This window comes from Giraffa tippelskirchi, chromosome 14 (assembly GCF_054371585.1).
Source record: "Giraffa tippelskirchi isolate mGirTip1 chromosome 14, T2T-mGirTip1v1.2.pri, whole genome shotgun sequence".
Classification (NCBI taxonomy): domain Eukaryota; kingdom Metazoa; phylum Chordata; class Mammalia; order Artiodactyla; family Giraffidae; genus Giraffa; species Giraffa tippelskirchi.
The window spans coordinates 10,308,104-10,323,789 of record NC_137288.1 but is presented as its reverse complement, the minus strand read 5'-3'; the positions used below and the strand labels follow the sequence as shown (position 1 = coordinate 10,323,789).

General features: G+C 55.2%; 2 protein-coding genes and 1 long non-coding RNA gene across 3 annotated transcripts in view; 2 read left to right on the top strand and 1 right to left on the bottom strand.

Moving 5' to 3' along the window:
- The window catches only part of LOC145534149 (uncharacterized), a 541,812-nt gene that overhangs the window by 380,564 nt on the left and 145,562 nt on the right, over positions 1–15,686 (bottom strand). The window contains exons 21-22 of the long non-coding RNA XR_014074275.1: positions 8,217–8,328; positions 575–686 (exon numbers count right to left, since the gene is read on the bottom strand). This is a non-coding gene — a long non-coding RNA (uncharacterized LOC145534149). The remainder of the gene's footprint in view (positions 1–574; positions 687–8,216; positions 8,329–15,686) is intronic.
- Positions 1,110–6,183, top strand: LOC145533962 (uncharacterized). Its single transcript, XM_081561315.1, has 3 exons — positions 1,110–4,566; positions 4,966–5,278; positions 5,531–6,183. Exons 1-3 carry the CDS (start codon positions 4,330–4,332, stop codon positions 6,157–6,159), a joined length of 1,179 nt encoding a protein of 392 aa, XP_081417441.1. The 5' UTR covers positions 1,110–4,329; the 3' UTR covers positions 6,160–6,183.
- Positions 8,752–13,832, top strand: LOC145534006 (uncharacterized). The gene is made up of 3 exons (XM_081561369.1): positions 8,752–12,207; positions 12,607–12,919; positions 13,172–13,832. Exons 1-3 carry the CDS (start codon positions 11,971–11,973, stop codon positions 13,798–13,800), a joined length of 1,179 nt encoding a protein of 392 aa, XP_081417495.1. The 5' UTR covers positions 8,752–11,970; the 3' UTR covers positions 13,801–13,832.

Here is a 15,686-nt window from a genome sequence, read left to right as displayed (position 1 = left end):
CCGAAATCGGGAGAAAGGGGTCAGGGTATGTGGGAATCCGGCGGGGGTGGGGGGTGGATGAAGGAAGGTGTCCCTCCTCTCTCCAGTGCAATTTGGTTTGGTGAGTCTCAAAGCTACCAGATGGCACTTCCCAAGTCAGGCCCCCGCAGGAATCAGGGTGGGCTGCGTGCCTCGGCCCCTGCCACAGGGACAAGCCACACCAGTGGCCTCCCTGAGCTCCAATGGCCGGATCTGGGGGTTCTGTCTGGGTGCACACCTCCTTGCTGTGGCCAAGTTCCCCCCTTCTCTGAGCACCAGCTTCATCCTCTCGAATGAGGACATCGATTGCTACCTTGGCACGTTACTCTCTTCATCCTGTGAAGACTCATTAGGCTTATCCTACAATTACTAGCTGGCCCGAAGAGATATCTCCTGAATCCAGATTAAGCTGGAGTCTCCCAGGCTCATCTGGCATGTCTTCCCTGAAGTCTGCCAAAACCCACACCCTTGCATTTCCAGGGACTCCCCTTAGCCAGCTGGGCAGAAAACCCAGCATGGTTCAAACAAGCTGACAGACAAGCGGGAGAGGACTCACGGGCAGACGGCTTCCCTCAGGTCTCGGGTGGAGCTCTGGGACCACAGCAGCAACGGGCCATCCCAGGCCCTGGGCTCAGCAGCGCCCTCATTCTCAGGCCGGCGGCTCTGCCCTGAGGGGAGCAGGAAGGTCACCAACTGCCGCAGGCGGGCCTCACGCCCCTCCCACTGCTGGAGCCTGACCTCCCCCGGCCCCACCCCTTCCCCTACCCCAGCAGGACGACAGCTCGTCTTCCCCTGGCTTCCAACGGGAGGCCCGGCCCTGGCCCCGATTGGGCACTGCCCCAGCCCGGAGCCAATCACAGTGGCCAGGGAGGTGGAACGCACCGATTGGCCAGGGCCAGGTCATGTGACCATACTCCCCAGGAAACTCAAATATTACCAAGGTTCCCTAAGAAACCAATGAACAGAATTATCCAGTAAAGGCAAACCGTGCTTTTTAATGAGGCCAATGTCACAGAAAAAAAAAAATGCTTCACAATGAACTGCTCAAGGAAGCTACTAAATAAACTTTCAGAAACGTTTAGTAGTTTTTTTTTTTTTTTTAATAGGGTGACGGAGAGCTATACCTTTCCCGTCTATGTGAATTTAGGTTTAAACTAGATTTCCCTTGGCTATTATATAAGACAAAAAAGCCCACATCCCCCCCTTTCACTCCCCCCACCCCCAAAAAGTGTTTTAATCTATAGAAATTTTGTGTCCTCAGTTGTGTCTGATTCGCGGCAACTCACGAACTCTACACAGCCAGGCTCTTCCGTCCATGGAATTCAGGGCAATTTTTTCTGTCCCAGTAAATGCCCACCCTGGGTGATCCAAAGGCAAGGGCTCAGAGGCTCCTGAGAGACTAACTCCTTTCAGCTGAGCACAGAGCTGGCTCCTCACTGGGATGCCTGTGGCCTGGGGCTCCCTGAGGGGAGAGCAGCACTCGCCCCACCGTGTGGTCACTGCTGGAAGTGCAGGCTGCTCCTCACTCCCCCTTGACAGTGTCCCTGAGGGCAGAACAGTGTGAATCGAATCAAGGTGGAAATGCAAACTCCAATGCAACCAAACTCCCCACAAGGTCTCTAAAACCACTCAGGAACAGGGAATTGGAAACTGCAGGGGATGACAGGAATGGAGATGGAGACTTGACACCTTACACCGAGTTCACTTCCAGTTATCCCTAGACAAACTTTCCATGAAAACTTGTCACAAATCTCGAAGAACAATGAGCAGAAACCAGACACGTGCTTTGAGTCTTCACACACAAAACTAAAAGCCAGTCCACAAAAAAAAAAAAAAAACCCAGAGAATACAGTGGACTTTGCAAAATCAAAGATATCTACTGTGGGAAAGACCTCATGACAAAAGCAAAAGACAGGTCATACATCGCGAGACGAATGAGTGGAAACACAAAGCTTATCAAGGATGTGTCTCCAAACAGACAAAGAACACCAACGCAACAAGCCTGTGAAAACTAGGGAAAGGTCTGAAGGGACACCAGACTGAGGAAGACACACACAGAGGATCCCGGATGATGTCCAGCACTGAGGGCCTGAAGAAACAACGGTCTAGTTGCACCCCCTCAGGCCTGTGTGACCGTGGATGAGGCCTCTGTTTCCCGGTGGCTCTGAGAGATGGACAGGGAGGAAGGGGAAGAGAAGTCACTTGCATTTCTAATACTCACAGCAAAGTCTTCCAACGAGAAGGGAATTATCACCCCCACTGACAATGCCATTCACTGAAGTGATACCCACCAGTCCATCTAACCCAGAAGGGAAGGATGGACCTGTTCTCACAAAACGGCGAGAGATGGAAGAAGGAAGATCAAGCCCACACCAATCACTGGAAAGAGAAGCTGTGCTCAGGGCTTGAAAGAATTCCTATTGGGAAAATGATGTCACAGCCCCACAAGGCAATCCACAGCTTCGATGCTATTCCTCCCAAAATGCCAATGCATTTTCGCACCGAACAAAGAATTGCAAAAGGGGTACGGAGACAGAAAAGAGCCTAAACTGTCAATACAATCCGACGAAAAAGCCCCGATACGGACATCCAAGGTTGTGTGAAAGGAAATTAGACGACCAAACTAGGATCCTCAGGAGAGTATCGGAGAAGGCAATGGCGACCCACTCCAGTACTCTTGCCTGGAAAACGTCCTGGACGGAGGAGCCTGGTAGGCTGCAGGCCATGGGGTCACGCAGAGTCAGACACGACTGAAGTGACTTAGCCGCAGCAGCAGCAGCAGGACAGTATGCTATTGGGAATACAACAACACACACAGATCCAGATCGATGGAATAAAGTGGAGGGTCCAGAAACAAACCCCAGCATCCATGGTCAACTCATCTCTGACACAGAAGGGGAGAATATCCAAATGGGAACAAGAAAGCCTCTTCAATCAATGTCCATGGGAAAACCAGACAGCTACATCTGAAGAACGCTATTGGTTTTGATCTCATACCACCTCAATATAGGGGGAAAACCTCACCCTAAAGACTGATGTCATGAGATAGCTAGAAAGAAGCGTAGGTCAAAGGCTCCTTAACATCAGAGTCTCCTTGCCATTTGCTGGGCGGAGGTCGAAATGGGTCTCTTCAAGTAAGGCAAAGAGGTACACGAAGTACACCCATGGGTTTCCATCCAATGGAACCTCTTCACAACAGAGAAGCTAAGCATTCACAATGCAAAAGATAGGAAACAGAACATGAGAGACTCCTTGCAAGTGGTGTATCTGAGAAGGGGTTCATATGGAAAGAGACGAAGAATGCACAGCACTCAGATTCCAAGAAACAACACCACCACCACCCTTGACCCTTCCCCCATGACCAACTCCGACCTAAAGCCTTTCTCTCCCTCTAACCTATCCCTAAAACATAACCCTCATCTAATCATATACATGTGCATCCCTAGCATCCATCCATCCACACACGAGAGAGAAAGAGGAAGACACAGACGGAACTGAGAAAGGAAAAGAGAGGGACACAGCCAGAGAGAGACACGGAACCAAAGAGAGGAAAGGAGTCGACGGTCCAGACTTTTCCTCAATCTGCCTCGAAGGTAGAAGCAATGACAGCGCCCTTCCACCCCAGAAGGGGGAAAAGGACGGAAGGTTTGGAGAGGAAAAGACAAGAACGCAGGGAGCCATTAGAAGCTCAGCCACCCGCAGAAGCCGAGCTGGGACACTTGAACAGAATCTCAATGGAAACAGAGGAGCAGAAAGTTGGCTACTCTTTTCTATAAGAGAGGGAGACCTTCGAGTCTTCCTTTCGGTCCTCCAACTTGGATGCGGGGTCTCAAAACAGTCAGGAGGGGGAGTGCCTTTTCCTGGGTACCACGGCACATCCAGGCCTCGTTCTGCCCCATTCTGTGCTGTGTCAGCCCTGGATGGAATCTTTCTTTCTGAAGTCTCAGCGCACAAGCTCCACGTGATATCGGCCCCAGGTGGAAAGGCATGGAGCTGCTCGTAGGCCGACAGACCTAGGAAGCAGATGGGAGAATGACCACCACTCTGCAGATGGAGAGACTGGGGCAACCCTGAGGGGCATATGCTTGTCCAGGGCCACACCACTTATGAGAAGAAGGAGCCTGGTCTGAGAGCAGTGGGGTCCTCGGAGCTCAGGCCCTGGCTGAACCCAGGCCTCCCCAGGGCTGTGGGCTGGGCTGTGTGGGTGTCACTGTGCCTGCACATGGCCTAAGGGGGGTGGTCGAGCAGTCAGAAACCCAGAGATTCCCTTGGGAAGTTTTGGGGAAGGGACCTCAGCACGAACCCCAGGAGATGATGTCACCTGCCGGCAACAGAACCCAACAGAACCCGCAGCCCGGGTATCCAGGCCTCCAGAGCGGAGAGGAGCCCCCAGCCAGTTCACTGGCTGCCAGGATGTTCTGCTGTTTGCCCCTGCCCAGAGGCCGGGGCCTCAGGAGTGCTCACAGGCAGTGTGCGCGGGCACCCTGTCGACGTTGGCTCAGGACACCCCCGAGAGGCCTCTGGCCCTTTGCCCGGAGAAACAGAAAGGTAACACGGGGAGCCCCAGGACGGACCAGGCCGCCTCTCCCATGCCACCCGGAAACACCGGGTCCTTTGCCTGTGTGTGTGGATGCGGGTTTCTTGGGGTGTGTCTCCCTCAAGGAAGCCCAGGCGGATGTGGGGTCAGAAGCCTGCGGACAAGTTGTGTCCACACCCCAGGGGAGAGCAGGCTGGGCGGGATGGGGAGAGTGCGGGCAGCGGCGGCCGCCCAGGCGGACCTCACACCCTCAGGTGGGACTCTTTCCTCCCGGGTGGGGATCTGAGCAGACACACGTCTCTGACCCTTCTGGGAAGAGAAGTTCGAGCAGGCAGAAGCAGTGGCTCCACTGCCCAGGCCCAGCTCGGAAAACTCCTAGCATGGCTGGCTGACGGTCACTGTCGTTGCAGAGCTTCCCACGTGATGAGGCCGAGGACGGGGACACCCCATCCACCTCCCGGAGGGAGGGGTCGGAGCACCACCCCCCCGCCCGTGAGGCCCAGTGCAGGCTCCAGGTGAGCGTGCCCACGGAGGCATCAGCCCCACCGGGGGAGAAGCGGAGGCGGGGAAGGCCTGCTGCCGAGACACCGCCCAGGATACACCCGGCGGCCCAGTCTGAGGCTGCCACGGAGCTCAGCACACCCGGCTCCGACCCAGAGTCCCGAGAACCCCGGCCTCTGAGGCAGCAGGAGGACCTGGAGCCCAGCACGCCAGAGCACAGAGGTGAGGACGCTGGGGCTGGTGCACGGGAGTGTGTGGGGAGGGGGTGCTGAGCTACACAGGGACGAGTCCCCGAAAGCTGCTGCTGGGCCTGCAGCAAGCGCTGGCCTCACACCCCCCGCCCCCCATCTTGCACACTTCAGTCCCAAAAGACATCCGACGCTGGGTATTCTTTGGGAATCTCTTGGAAGCTTTCTGTCCCGGGAGACGCACATGCCAAGGCTGGCCTGTGGGCAAACTTTGCTTCTCCCCCAGCTCTAGCACTGGCCTCCAACTGGAACCAGGCTCCGCTTCCCAGACCTGTCCCTACAGAGGTGCTGGCTCCAGGTGCAGGACCCAGGGATCCACCGAGGGCAGATGGAGAACCGAGACTTGCCCTCGCAGAGACACCAGGCCAGCTGGGTACTGGCCAGCACACCGGGCAGATCGGATCTCCATGCCTGCAGGACCCCCAGCCCCAGGCACTGATGTCCCACCCCCTCAGCCAGAACCTCCACCTCCACGTGCACCTCTACCTGCTCGGGCTCTGGCAGGAGAACCCGAGGCAGAGGAGGAGTCACCGCCTCGGCAGGGAGAGCCTGCCCTGGCTCCCGCGCAACACCCAGACGCCCACGATGACTCACCCACCCCTGCAGGGAGAACGAGCCCCCGCTCTGGACAGACACCCAGAGCCCTTGCCGGAAACACCACGTCCAGGGGAGCGGTCGGCTCTGCAGCCTCCATCCCCGTCTGCTCACCGTGGACGCTGGCAACTCGGTCTGCCCCCAGGGGACATGGAGTTCCTTTCCCCTGAACTGCTTTGCATTTGGTTTGTTTCCACCTTTCTGGTGATGTTTTATTTTTTGTATGGTTTCCTGTACTTTTGTTGGTTAAGTTGGGATTAGTAAACTTTTTCATCATTGTTGCAATTTGGGAACACTGTTGTGTAACTCTGGTGATACTGTGTTACCATCACCACTTTGTAGTTTCAGACCCGTTTGATCTTTACGCCCCACCCCCCCAACAAAGCCTGGATTCAAGGCAAGCACGCCCTGTTCATCCCTTCCCCCGATCCTGAACACAATTTCATCCTTTCTTTGTGCATTCCTTCCTATATTCTTGGTGTCCCCAATCAATGACTCTCAGTGAAATGACTGAAGGAGTGTTTTTTGGACTCTCCAACTACTGTAAGACTCCATTGGAGAGTTCTCATTTGTATGTCATTTGAACTAGCCTTTGATATCTGAAAGGACGGTGTACGTCCTTTCAAGATACCATGTGCCAAACGAAGCCCTTTTGGCAACTGCCATCATTATCTCCAGGCAGGCATTGCTGTGTCAAGGGTGACATCTCAGCCAGAAGGCAGAGGCTGAGCTCGTCTTGTTGCACCAGCTCCCAAAAGAAGCCAAGAAAGGGAGCTGGGACAACAAACCACCCCAACACCCAGGAAAGCGTTCTTCATGACAGAAGGCTAGAAAATGACCCAACATCCTTGTGGCCCAGAACCCCTCTAGAAAATCACTGTTCCATAAAAAAGAGAAACACATGGGAAGTTCCAAGGAGAGGCAATGCCCATGGCCCGTGTACTTGAGAGACGGCCTGACCGCTCCGGGGAAGACACGCACCGACGGAACCCCTTGGGAAACAGCAGTGATAGTCCTCACCGTCGTAAGGGTTTCCTCTGGGGACAACCTGCCCGGGGCACCACACGAGGGAGCAGACCGGCTTCTCTTCCTCTGCCCCCACACCATTCACTCATGAAGGCAGCTCAGGTGTTCTCATGCCCTGCCTGCCTGCCTGCCTGGCTCATCCGTGAGCTGTGACCACCTACAGGGCAGGACTCCACCTTCTCCTCTCTGTGTACCGTGAATCTGCACACAGTGGGCTTGCAGAACCTTAGGAGACTTGAGCCATTCCCACTCGAGCCAGAACCCTCCCCAGGAAGGAAAACAGCTGTGGAGTCATTTTGGCCCCAGCACTGGTTCGAAAGCCTGGCGCCTCCTACAGCCTCTACGGTGTGAAGAGGGAGGTCCCTTCTGACAGAGCTTTCCGGGTCTCAGATCTAAGCTGTTGTTTCACTGTCAGCTGTGTCTCTTCCGTTGCAGCCAGGTGGGCCACGCTGCTCCAAAGGAGCTCACAAGCTGAGTTTCAAGGGAGGTATAGAGAGGACAGGGATGGCTACAACGTACTGCAAACTGAGTGAGGGTCCCCACAATCCTCAGCAAAGGTCTGTGGTGTGCAAGTGGGGAGTAGAGGGCCCCCAAGTTCCAAAGGAAGGGAGGTAGTCGGGAGCTAAAGCCCTTGGCCGCTGTGGTAGTAGCTGCAGATGGCAGCTCGTCCACAGTGCACTTCGAATGAGGTCATATGAGCGGGACTCTGGAAATGGCTCCGAAATCGGGAGAAAGGGGTCAGGGTATGTGGGAATCCGGCGGGGGTGGGGGGTGGATGAAGGAAGGTGTCCCTCCTCTCTCCAGTGCAATTTGGTTTGGTGAGTCTCAAAGCTACCAGATGGCACTTCCCAAGTCAGGCCCCCGCAGGAATCAGGGTGGGCTGCGTGCCTCGGCCCCTGCCACAGGGACAAGCCACACCAGTGGCCTCCCTGAGCTCCAATGGCCGGATCTGGGGGTTCTGTCTGGGTGCACACCTCCTTGCTGTGGCCAAGTTCCCCCCTTCTCTGAGCACCAGCTTCATCCTCTCGAATGAGGACATCGATTGCTACCTTGGCACGTTACTCTCTTCATCCTGTGAAGACTCATTAGGCTTATCCTACAATTACTAGCTGGCCCGAAGAGATATCTCCTGAATCCAGATTAAGCTGGAGTCTCCCAGGCTCATCTGGCATGTCTTCCCTGAAGTCTGCCAAAACCCACACCCTTGCATTTCCAGGGACTCCCCTTAGCCAGCTGGGCAGAAAACCCAGCATGGTTCAAACAAGCTGACAGACAAGCGGGAGAGGACTCACGGGCAGACGGCTTCCCTCAGGTCTCGGGTGGAGCTCTGGGACCACAGCAGCAACGGGCCATCCCAGGCCCTGGGCTCAGCAGCGCCCTCATTCTCAGGCCGGCGGCTCTGCCCTGAGGGGAGCAGGAAGGTCACCAACTGCCGCAGGCGGGCCTCACGCCCCTCCCACTGCTGGAGCCTGACCTCCCCCGGCCCCACCCCTTCCCCTACCCCAGCAGGACGACAGCTCGTCTTCCCCTGGCTTCCAACGGGAGGCCCGGCCCTGGCCCCGATTGGGCACTGCCCCAGCCCGGAGCCAATCACAGTGGCCAGGGAGGTGGAACGCACCGATTGGCCAGGGCCAGGTCATGTGACCATACTCCCCAGGAAACTCAAATATTACCAAGGTTCCCTAAGAAACCAATGAACAGAATTATCCAGTAAAGGCAAACCGTGCTTTTTAATGAGGCCAATGTCACAGAAAAAAAAAAATGCTTCACAATGAACTGCTCAAGGAAGCTACTAAATAAACTTTCAGAAACGTTTAGTAGTTTTTTTTTTTTTTTAATAGGGTGACGGAGAGCTATACCTTTCCCGTCTATGTGAATTTAGGTTTAAACTAGATTTCCCTTGGCTATTATATAAGACAAAAAAGCCCACATCCCCCCCTTTCACTCCCCCCACCCCCAAAAAGTGTTTTAATCTATAGAAATTTTGTGTCCTCAGTTGTGTCTGATTCGCGGCAACTCACGAACTCTACACAGCCAGGCTCTTCCGTCCATGGAATTCAGGGCAATTTTTTCTGTCCCAGTAAATGCCCACCCTGGGTGATCCAAAGGCAAGGGCTCAGAGGCTCCTGAGAGACTAACTCCTTTCAGCTGAGCACAGAGCTGGCTCCTCACTGGGATGCCTGTGGCCTGGGGCTCCCTGAGGGGAGAGCAGCACTCGCCCCACCGTGTGGTCACTGCTGGAAGTGCAGGCTGCTCCTCACTCCCCCTTGACAGTGTCCCTGAGGGCAGAACAGTGTGAATCGAATCAAGGTGGAAATGCAAACTCCAATGCAACCAAACTCCCCACAAGGTCTCTAAAACCACTCAGGAACAGGGAATTGGAAACTGCAGGGGATGACAGGAATGGAGATGGAGACTTGACACCTTACACCGAGTTCACTTCCAGTTATCCCTAGACAAACTTTCCATGAAAACTTGTCACAAATCTCGAAGAACAATGAGCAGAAACCAGACACGTGCTTTGAGTCTTCACACACAAAACTAAAAGCCAGTCCACAAAAAAAAAAAAAAAACCAGAGAATACAGTGGACTTTGCAAAATCAAAGATATCTACTGTGGGAAAGACCTCATGACAAAAGCAAAAGACAGGTCATACATCGCGAGACGAATGAGTGGAAACACAAAGCTTATCAAGGATGTGTCTCCAAACAGACAAAGAACACCAACGCAACAAGCCTGTGAAAACTAGGGAAAGGTCTGAAGGGACACCAGACTGAGGAAGACACACACAGAGGATCCCGGATGATGTCCAGCACTGAGGGCCTGAAGAAACAACGGTCTAGTTGCACCCCCTCAGGCCTGTGTGACCGTGGATGAGGCCTCTGTTTCCCGGTGGCTCTGAGAGATGGACAGGGAGGAAGGGGAAGAGAAGTCACTTGCATTTCTAATACTCACAGCAAAGTCTTCCAACGAGAAGGGAATTATCACCCCCACTGACAATGCCATTCACTGAAGTGATACCCACCAGTCCATCTAACCCAGAAGGGAAGGATGGACCTGTTCTCACAAAACGGCGAGAGATGGAAGAAGGAAGATCAAGCCCACACCAATCACTGGAAAGAGAAGCTGTGCTCAGGGCTTGAAAGAATTCCTATTGGGAAAATGATGTCACAGCCCCACAAGGCAATCCACAGCTTCGATGCTATTCCTCCCAAAATGCCAATGCATTTTCGCACCGAACAAAGAATTGCAAAAGGGGTACGGAGACAGAAAAGAGCCTAAACTGTCAATACAATCCGACGAAAAAGCCCCGATACGGACATCCAAGGTTGTGTGAAAGGAAATTAGACGACCAAACTAGGATCCTCAGGAGAGTATCGGAGAAGGCAATGGCGACCCACTCCAGTACTCTTGCCTGGAAAACGTCCTGGACGGAGGAGCCTGGTAGGCTGCAGGCCATGGGGTCACGCAGAGTCAGACACGACTGAAGTGACTTAGCCGCAGCAGCAGCAGCAGGACAGTATGCTATTGGGAATACAACAACACACACAGATCCAGATCGATGGAATAAAGTGGAGGGTCCAGAAACAAACCCCAGCATCCATGGTCAACTCATCTCTGACACAGAAGGGGAGAATATCCAAATGGGAACAAGAAAGCCTCTTCAATCAATGTCCATGGGAAAACCAGACAGCTACATCTGAAGAACGCTATTGGTTTTGATCTCATACCACCTCAATATAGGGGGAAAACCTCACCCTAAAGACTGATGTCATGAGATAGCTAGAAAGAAGCGTAGGTCAAAGGCTCCTTAACATCAGAGTCTCCTTGCCATTTGCTGGGCGGAGGTCGAAATGGGTCTCTTCAAGTAAGGCAAAGAGGTACACGAAGTACACCCATGGGTTTCCATCCAATGGAACCTCTTCACAACAGAGAAGCTAAGCATTCACAAATGCAAAAGATAGGAAACAGAACATGAGAGACTCCTTGCAAGTGGTGTATCTGAGAAGGGGTTCATATGGAAAGAGACGAAGAATGCACAGCACTCAGATTCCAAGAAACAACACCACCACCACCCTTGACCCTTCCCCCATGACCAACTCCGACCTAAAGCCTTTCTCTCCCTCTAACCTATCCCTAAAACATAACCCTCATCTAATCATATACATGTGCATCCCTAGCATCCATCCATCCACACACGAGAGAGAAAGAGGAAGACACAGACGGAACTGAGAAAGGAAAAGAGAGGGACACAGCCAGAGAGAGACACGGAACCAAAGAGAGGAAAGGAGTCGACGGTCCAGACTTTTCCTCAATCTGCCTCGAAGGTAGAAGCAATGACAGCGCCCTTCCACCCCAGAAGGGGGAAAAGGACGGAAGGTTTGGAGAGGAAAAGACAAGAACGCAGGGAGCCATTAGAAGCTCAGCCACCCGCAGAAGCCGAGCTGGGACACTTGAACAGAATCTCAATGGAAACAGAGGAGCAGAAAGTTGGCTACTCTTTTCTATAAGAGAGGGAGACCTTCGAGTCTTCCTTTCGGTCCTCCAACTTGGATGCGGGGTCTCAAAACAGTCAGGAGGGGGAGTGCCTTTTCCTGGGTACCACGGCACATCCAGGCCTCGTTCTGCCCCATTCTGTGCTGTGTCAGCCCTGGATGGAATCTTTCTTTCTGAAGTCTCAGCGCACAAGCTCCACGTGATATCGGCCCCAGGTGGAAAGGCATGGAGCTGCTCGTAGGCCGACAGACCTAGGAAGCAGATGGGAGAATGACCACCACTCTGCAGATGGAGAGACTGGGGCAACCCTGAGGGGCATATGCTTGTCCAGGGCCACACCACTTATGAGAAGAAGGAGCCTGGTCTGAGAGCAGTGGGGTCCTCGGAGCTCAGGCCCTGGCTGAACCCAGGCCTCCCCAGGGCTGTGGGCTGGGCTGTGTGGGTGTCACTGTGCCTGCACATGGCCTAAGGGGGGTGGTCGAGCAGTCAGAAACCCAGAGATTCCCTTGGGAAGTTTTGGGGAAGGGACCTCAGCACGAACCCCAGGAGATGATGTCACCTGCCGGCAACAGAACCCAACAGAACCCGCAGCCCGGGTATCCAGGCCTCCAGAGCGGAGAGGAGCCCCCAGCCAGTTCACTGGCTGCCAGGATGTTCTGCTGTTTGCCCCTGCCCAGAGGCCGGGGCCTCAGGAGTGCTCACAGGCAGTGTGCGCGGGCACCCTGTCGACGTTGGCTCAGGACACCCCCGAGAGGCCTCTGGCCCTTTGCCCGGAGAAACAGAAAGGTAACACGGGGAGCCCCAGGACGGACCAGGCCGCCTCTCCCATGCCACCCGGAAACACCGGGTCCTTTGCCTGTGTGTGTGGATGCGGGTTTCTTGGGGTGTGTCTCCCTCAAGGAAGCCCAGGCGGATGTGGGGTCAGAAGCCTGCGGGCAAGTTGTGTCCACACCCCAGGGGAGAGCAGGCTGGGCGGGATGGGGAGAGTGCGGGCAGCGGCGGCCGCCCAGGCGGACCTCACACCCTCAGGTGGGACTCTTTCCTCCCGGGTGGGGATCTGAGCAGACACACGTCTCTGACCCTTCTGGGAAGAGAAGTTCGAGCAGGCAGAAGCAGCGGCTCCACTGCCCAGGCCCAGCTCGGAAAACTCCTAGCATGGCTGGCTGACGGTCACTGTCGTTGCAGAGCTTCCCACGTGATGAGGCCGAGGACGGGGACACCCCATCCACCTCCCGGAGGGAGGGGTCGGAGCACCACCCCCCCGCCCGTGAGGCCCAGTGCAGGCTCCAGGTGAGCGTGCCCACGGAGGCATCAGCCCCACCGGGGGAGAAGCGGAGGCGGGGAAGGCCTGCTGCCGAGACACCGCCCAGGATACACCCGGCGGCCCAGTCTGAGGCTGCCACGGAGCTCAGCACACCCGGCTCCGACCCAGAGTCCCGAGAACCCCGGCCTCTGAGGCAGCAGGAGGACCTGGAGCCCAGCACGCCAGAGCACAGAGGTGAGGACGCTGGGGCTGGTGCACGGGAGTGTGTGGGGAGGGGGTGCTGAGCTACACAGGGACGAGTCCCCGAAAGCTGCTGCTGGGCCTGCAGCAAGCGCTGGCCTCACACCCCCCGCCCCCCATCTTGCACACTTCAGTCCCAAAAGACATCCGACGCTGGGTATTCTTTGGGAATCTCTTGGAAGCTTTCTGTCCCGGGAGACGCACATGCCAAGGCTGGCCTGTGGGCAAACTTTGCTTCTCCCCCAGCTCTAGCACTGGCCTCCAACTGGAACCAGGCTCCGCTTCCCAGACCTGTCCCTACAGAGGTGCTGGCTCCAGGTGCAGGACCCAGGGATCCACCGAGGGCAGATGGAGAACCGAGACTTGCCCTCGCAGAGACACCAGGCCAGCTGGGTACTGGCCAGCACACCGGGCAGATCGGATCTCCATGCCTGCAGGACCCCCAGCCCCAGGCACTGATGTCCCACCCCCTCAGCCAGAACCTCCACCTCCACGTGCACCTCTACCTGCTCGGGCTCTGGCAGGAGAACCCGAGGCAGAGGAGGAGTCACCGCCTCGGCAGGGAGAGCCTGCCCTGGCTCCCGCGCAACACCCAGACGCCCACGATGACTCACCCACCCCTGCAGGGAGAACGAGCCCCCGCTCTGGACAGACACCCAGAGCCCTTGCCGGAAACACCACGTCCAGGGGAGCGGTCGGCTCTGCAGCCTCTATCCCCGTCTGCTCACCGTGGACGCTGGCAACTCGGTCTGCCCCCAGGGGACATGGAGTTCCTTTCCCCTGAACTGCTTTGCATTTGGTTTGTTTCCACCTTTCTGGTGATGTTTTATTTTTTGTATGGTTTCCTGTACTTTTGTTGGTTAAGTTGGGATTAGTAAACTTTTTCATCATTGTTGCAATTTGGGAACACTGTTGTGTAACTCTGGTGATACTGTGTTACCATCACCACTTTGTAGTTTCAGACCCGTTTGATCTTTACGCCCCACCCCCCCAACAAAGCCTGGATTCAAGGCAAGCACGCCCTGTTCATCCCTTCCCCCGATCCTGAACACAATTTCATCCTTTCTTTGTGCATTCCTTCCTATATTCTTGGTGTCCCCAATCAATGACTCTCAGTGAAATGACTGAAGGAGTGTTTTTTGGACTCTCCAACTACTGTAAGACTCCATTGGAGAGTTCTCATTTGTATGTCATTTGAACTAGCCTTTGATATCTGAAAGGACGGTGTACGTCCTTTCAAGATACCATGTGCCAAACGAAGCCCTTTTGGCAACTGCCATCATTATCTCCAGGCAGGCATTGCTGTGTCAAGGGTGACATCTCAGCCAGAAGGCAGAGGCTGAGCTCGTCTTGTTGCACCAGCTCCCAAAAGAAGCCAAGAAAGGGAGCTGGGACAACAAACCACCCCAACACCCAGGAAAGCGTTCTTCATGACAGAAGGCTAGAAAATGACCCAACATCCTTGTGGCCCAGAACCCCTCTAGAAAATCACTGTTCCATAAAAAAGAGAAACACATGGGAAGTTCCAAGGAGAGGCAATGCCCATGGCCCGTGTACTTGAGAGACGGCCTGACCGCTCCGGGGAAGACACGCACCGACGGAACCCCTTGGGAAACAGCAGTGATAGTCCTCACCGTCGTAAGGGTTTCCTCTGGGGACAACCTGCCCGGGGCACCACACGAGGGAGCAGACCGGCTTCTCTTCCTCTGCCCCCACACCATTCACTCATGAAGGCAGCTCAGGTGTTCTCATGCCCTGCCTGCCTGCCTGCCTGGCTCATCCGTGAGCTGTGACCACCTACAGGGCAGGACTCCACCTTCTCCTCTCTGTGTACCGTGAATCTGCACACAGTGGGCTTGCAGAACCTTAGGAGACTTGAGCCATTCCCACTCGAGCCAGAACCCTCCCCAGGAAGGAAAACAGCTGTGGAGTCATTTTGGCCCCAGCACTGGTTCGAAAGCCTGGCGCCTCCTACAGCCTCTACGGTGTGAAGAGGGAGGTCCCTTCTGACAGAGCTTTCCGGGTCTCAGATCTAAGCTGTTGTTTCACTGTCAGCTGTGTCTCTTCCGTTGCAGCCAGGTGGGCCACGCTGCTCCAAAGGAGCTCACAAGCTGAGTTTCAAGGGAGGTATAGAGAGGACAGGGATGGCTACAACGTACTGCAAACTGAGTGAGGGTCCCCACAATCCTCAGCAAAGGTCTGTGGTGTGCAAGTGGGGAGTAGAGGGCCCCCAAGTTCCAAAGGAAGGGAGGTAGTCGGGAGCTAAAGCCCTTGGCCGCTGTGGTAGTAGCTGCAGATGGCAGCTCGTCCACAGTGCACTTCGAATGAGGTCATATGAGCGGGACTCTGGAAATGGCTCCGAAATCGGGAGAAAGGGGTCAGGGTATGTGGGAATCCGGCGGGGGTGGGGGGTGGATGAAGGAAGGTGTCCCTCCTCTCTCCAGTGCAATTTGGTTTGGTGAGTCTCAAAGCTACCAGATGGCACTTCCCAAGTCAGGCCCCCGCAGGAATCAGGGTGGGCTGCGTGCCTCGGCCCCTGCCACAGGGACAAGCCACACCAGTGGCCTCCCTGAGCTCCAATGGCCGGATCTGGGGGTTCTGTCTGGGTGCACACCTCCTTGCTGTGGCCAAGTTCCCCCCTTCTCTGAGCACCAGCTTCATCCTCTCGAATGAGGACATCGATTGCTACCTTGGCACGTTACTCTCTTCATCCTGTGAAGACTCATTAGGCTTATCCTACAATTACTAGCTGGCCCGAAGA

What these genes read in the sequence shown, in the direction of transcription:
- LOC145533962 (XM_081561315.1), top strand. Translation starts at nt 4,330, where the DNA reads ATGATGTCACCTGCCGGCAACAGAACCCAACAGAACCCGCAGCCCGGG. An exon ending in TTGCCCGGAGAAACAGAAAG is followed by an intron (nt 4,567 to 4,965) that starts GTAACACGGGGA and finishes CTGTCGTTGCAG; the next exon opens with AGCTTCCCACGTGATGAGGC. An exon ending in CAGCACGCCAGAGCACAGAG is followed by an intron (nt 5,279 to 5,530) that starts GTGAGGACGCTG and finishes CTTCTCCCCCAG; the next exon opens with CTCTAGCACTGGCCTCCAAC.
- LOC145534006 (XM_081561369.1), top strand. Translation starts at nt 11,971, where the DNA reads ATGATGTCACCTGCCGGCAACAGAACCCAACAGAACCCGCAGCCCGGG. An exon ending in TTGCCCGGAGAAACAGAAAG is followed by an intron (nt 12,208 to 12,606) that starts GTAACACGGGGA and finishes CTGTCGTTGCAG; the next exon opens with AGCTTCCCACGTGATGAGGC. An exon ending in CAGCACGCCAGAGCACAGAG is followed by an intron (nt 12,920 to 13,171) that starts GTGAGGACGCTG and finishes CTTCTCCCCCAG; the next exon opens with CTCTAGCACTGGCCTCCAAC.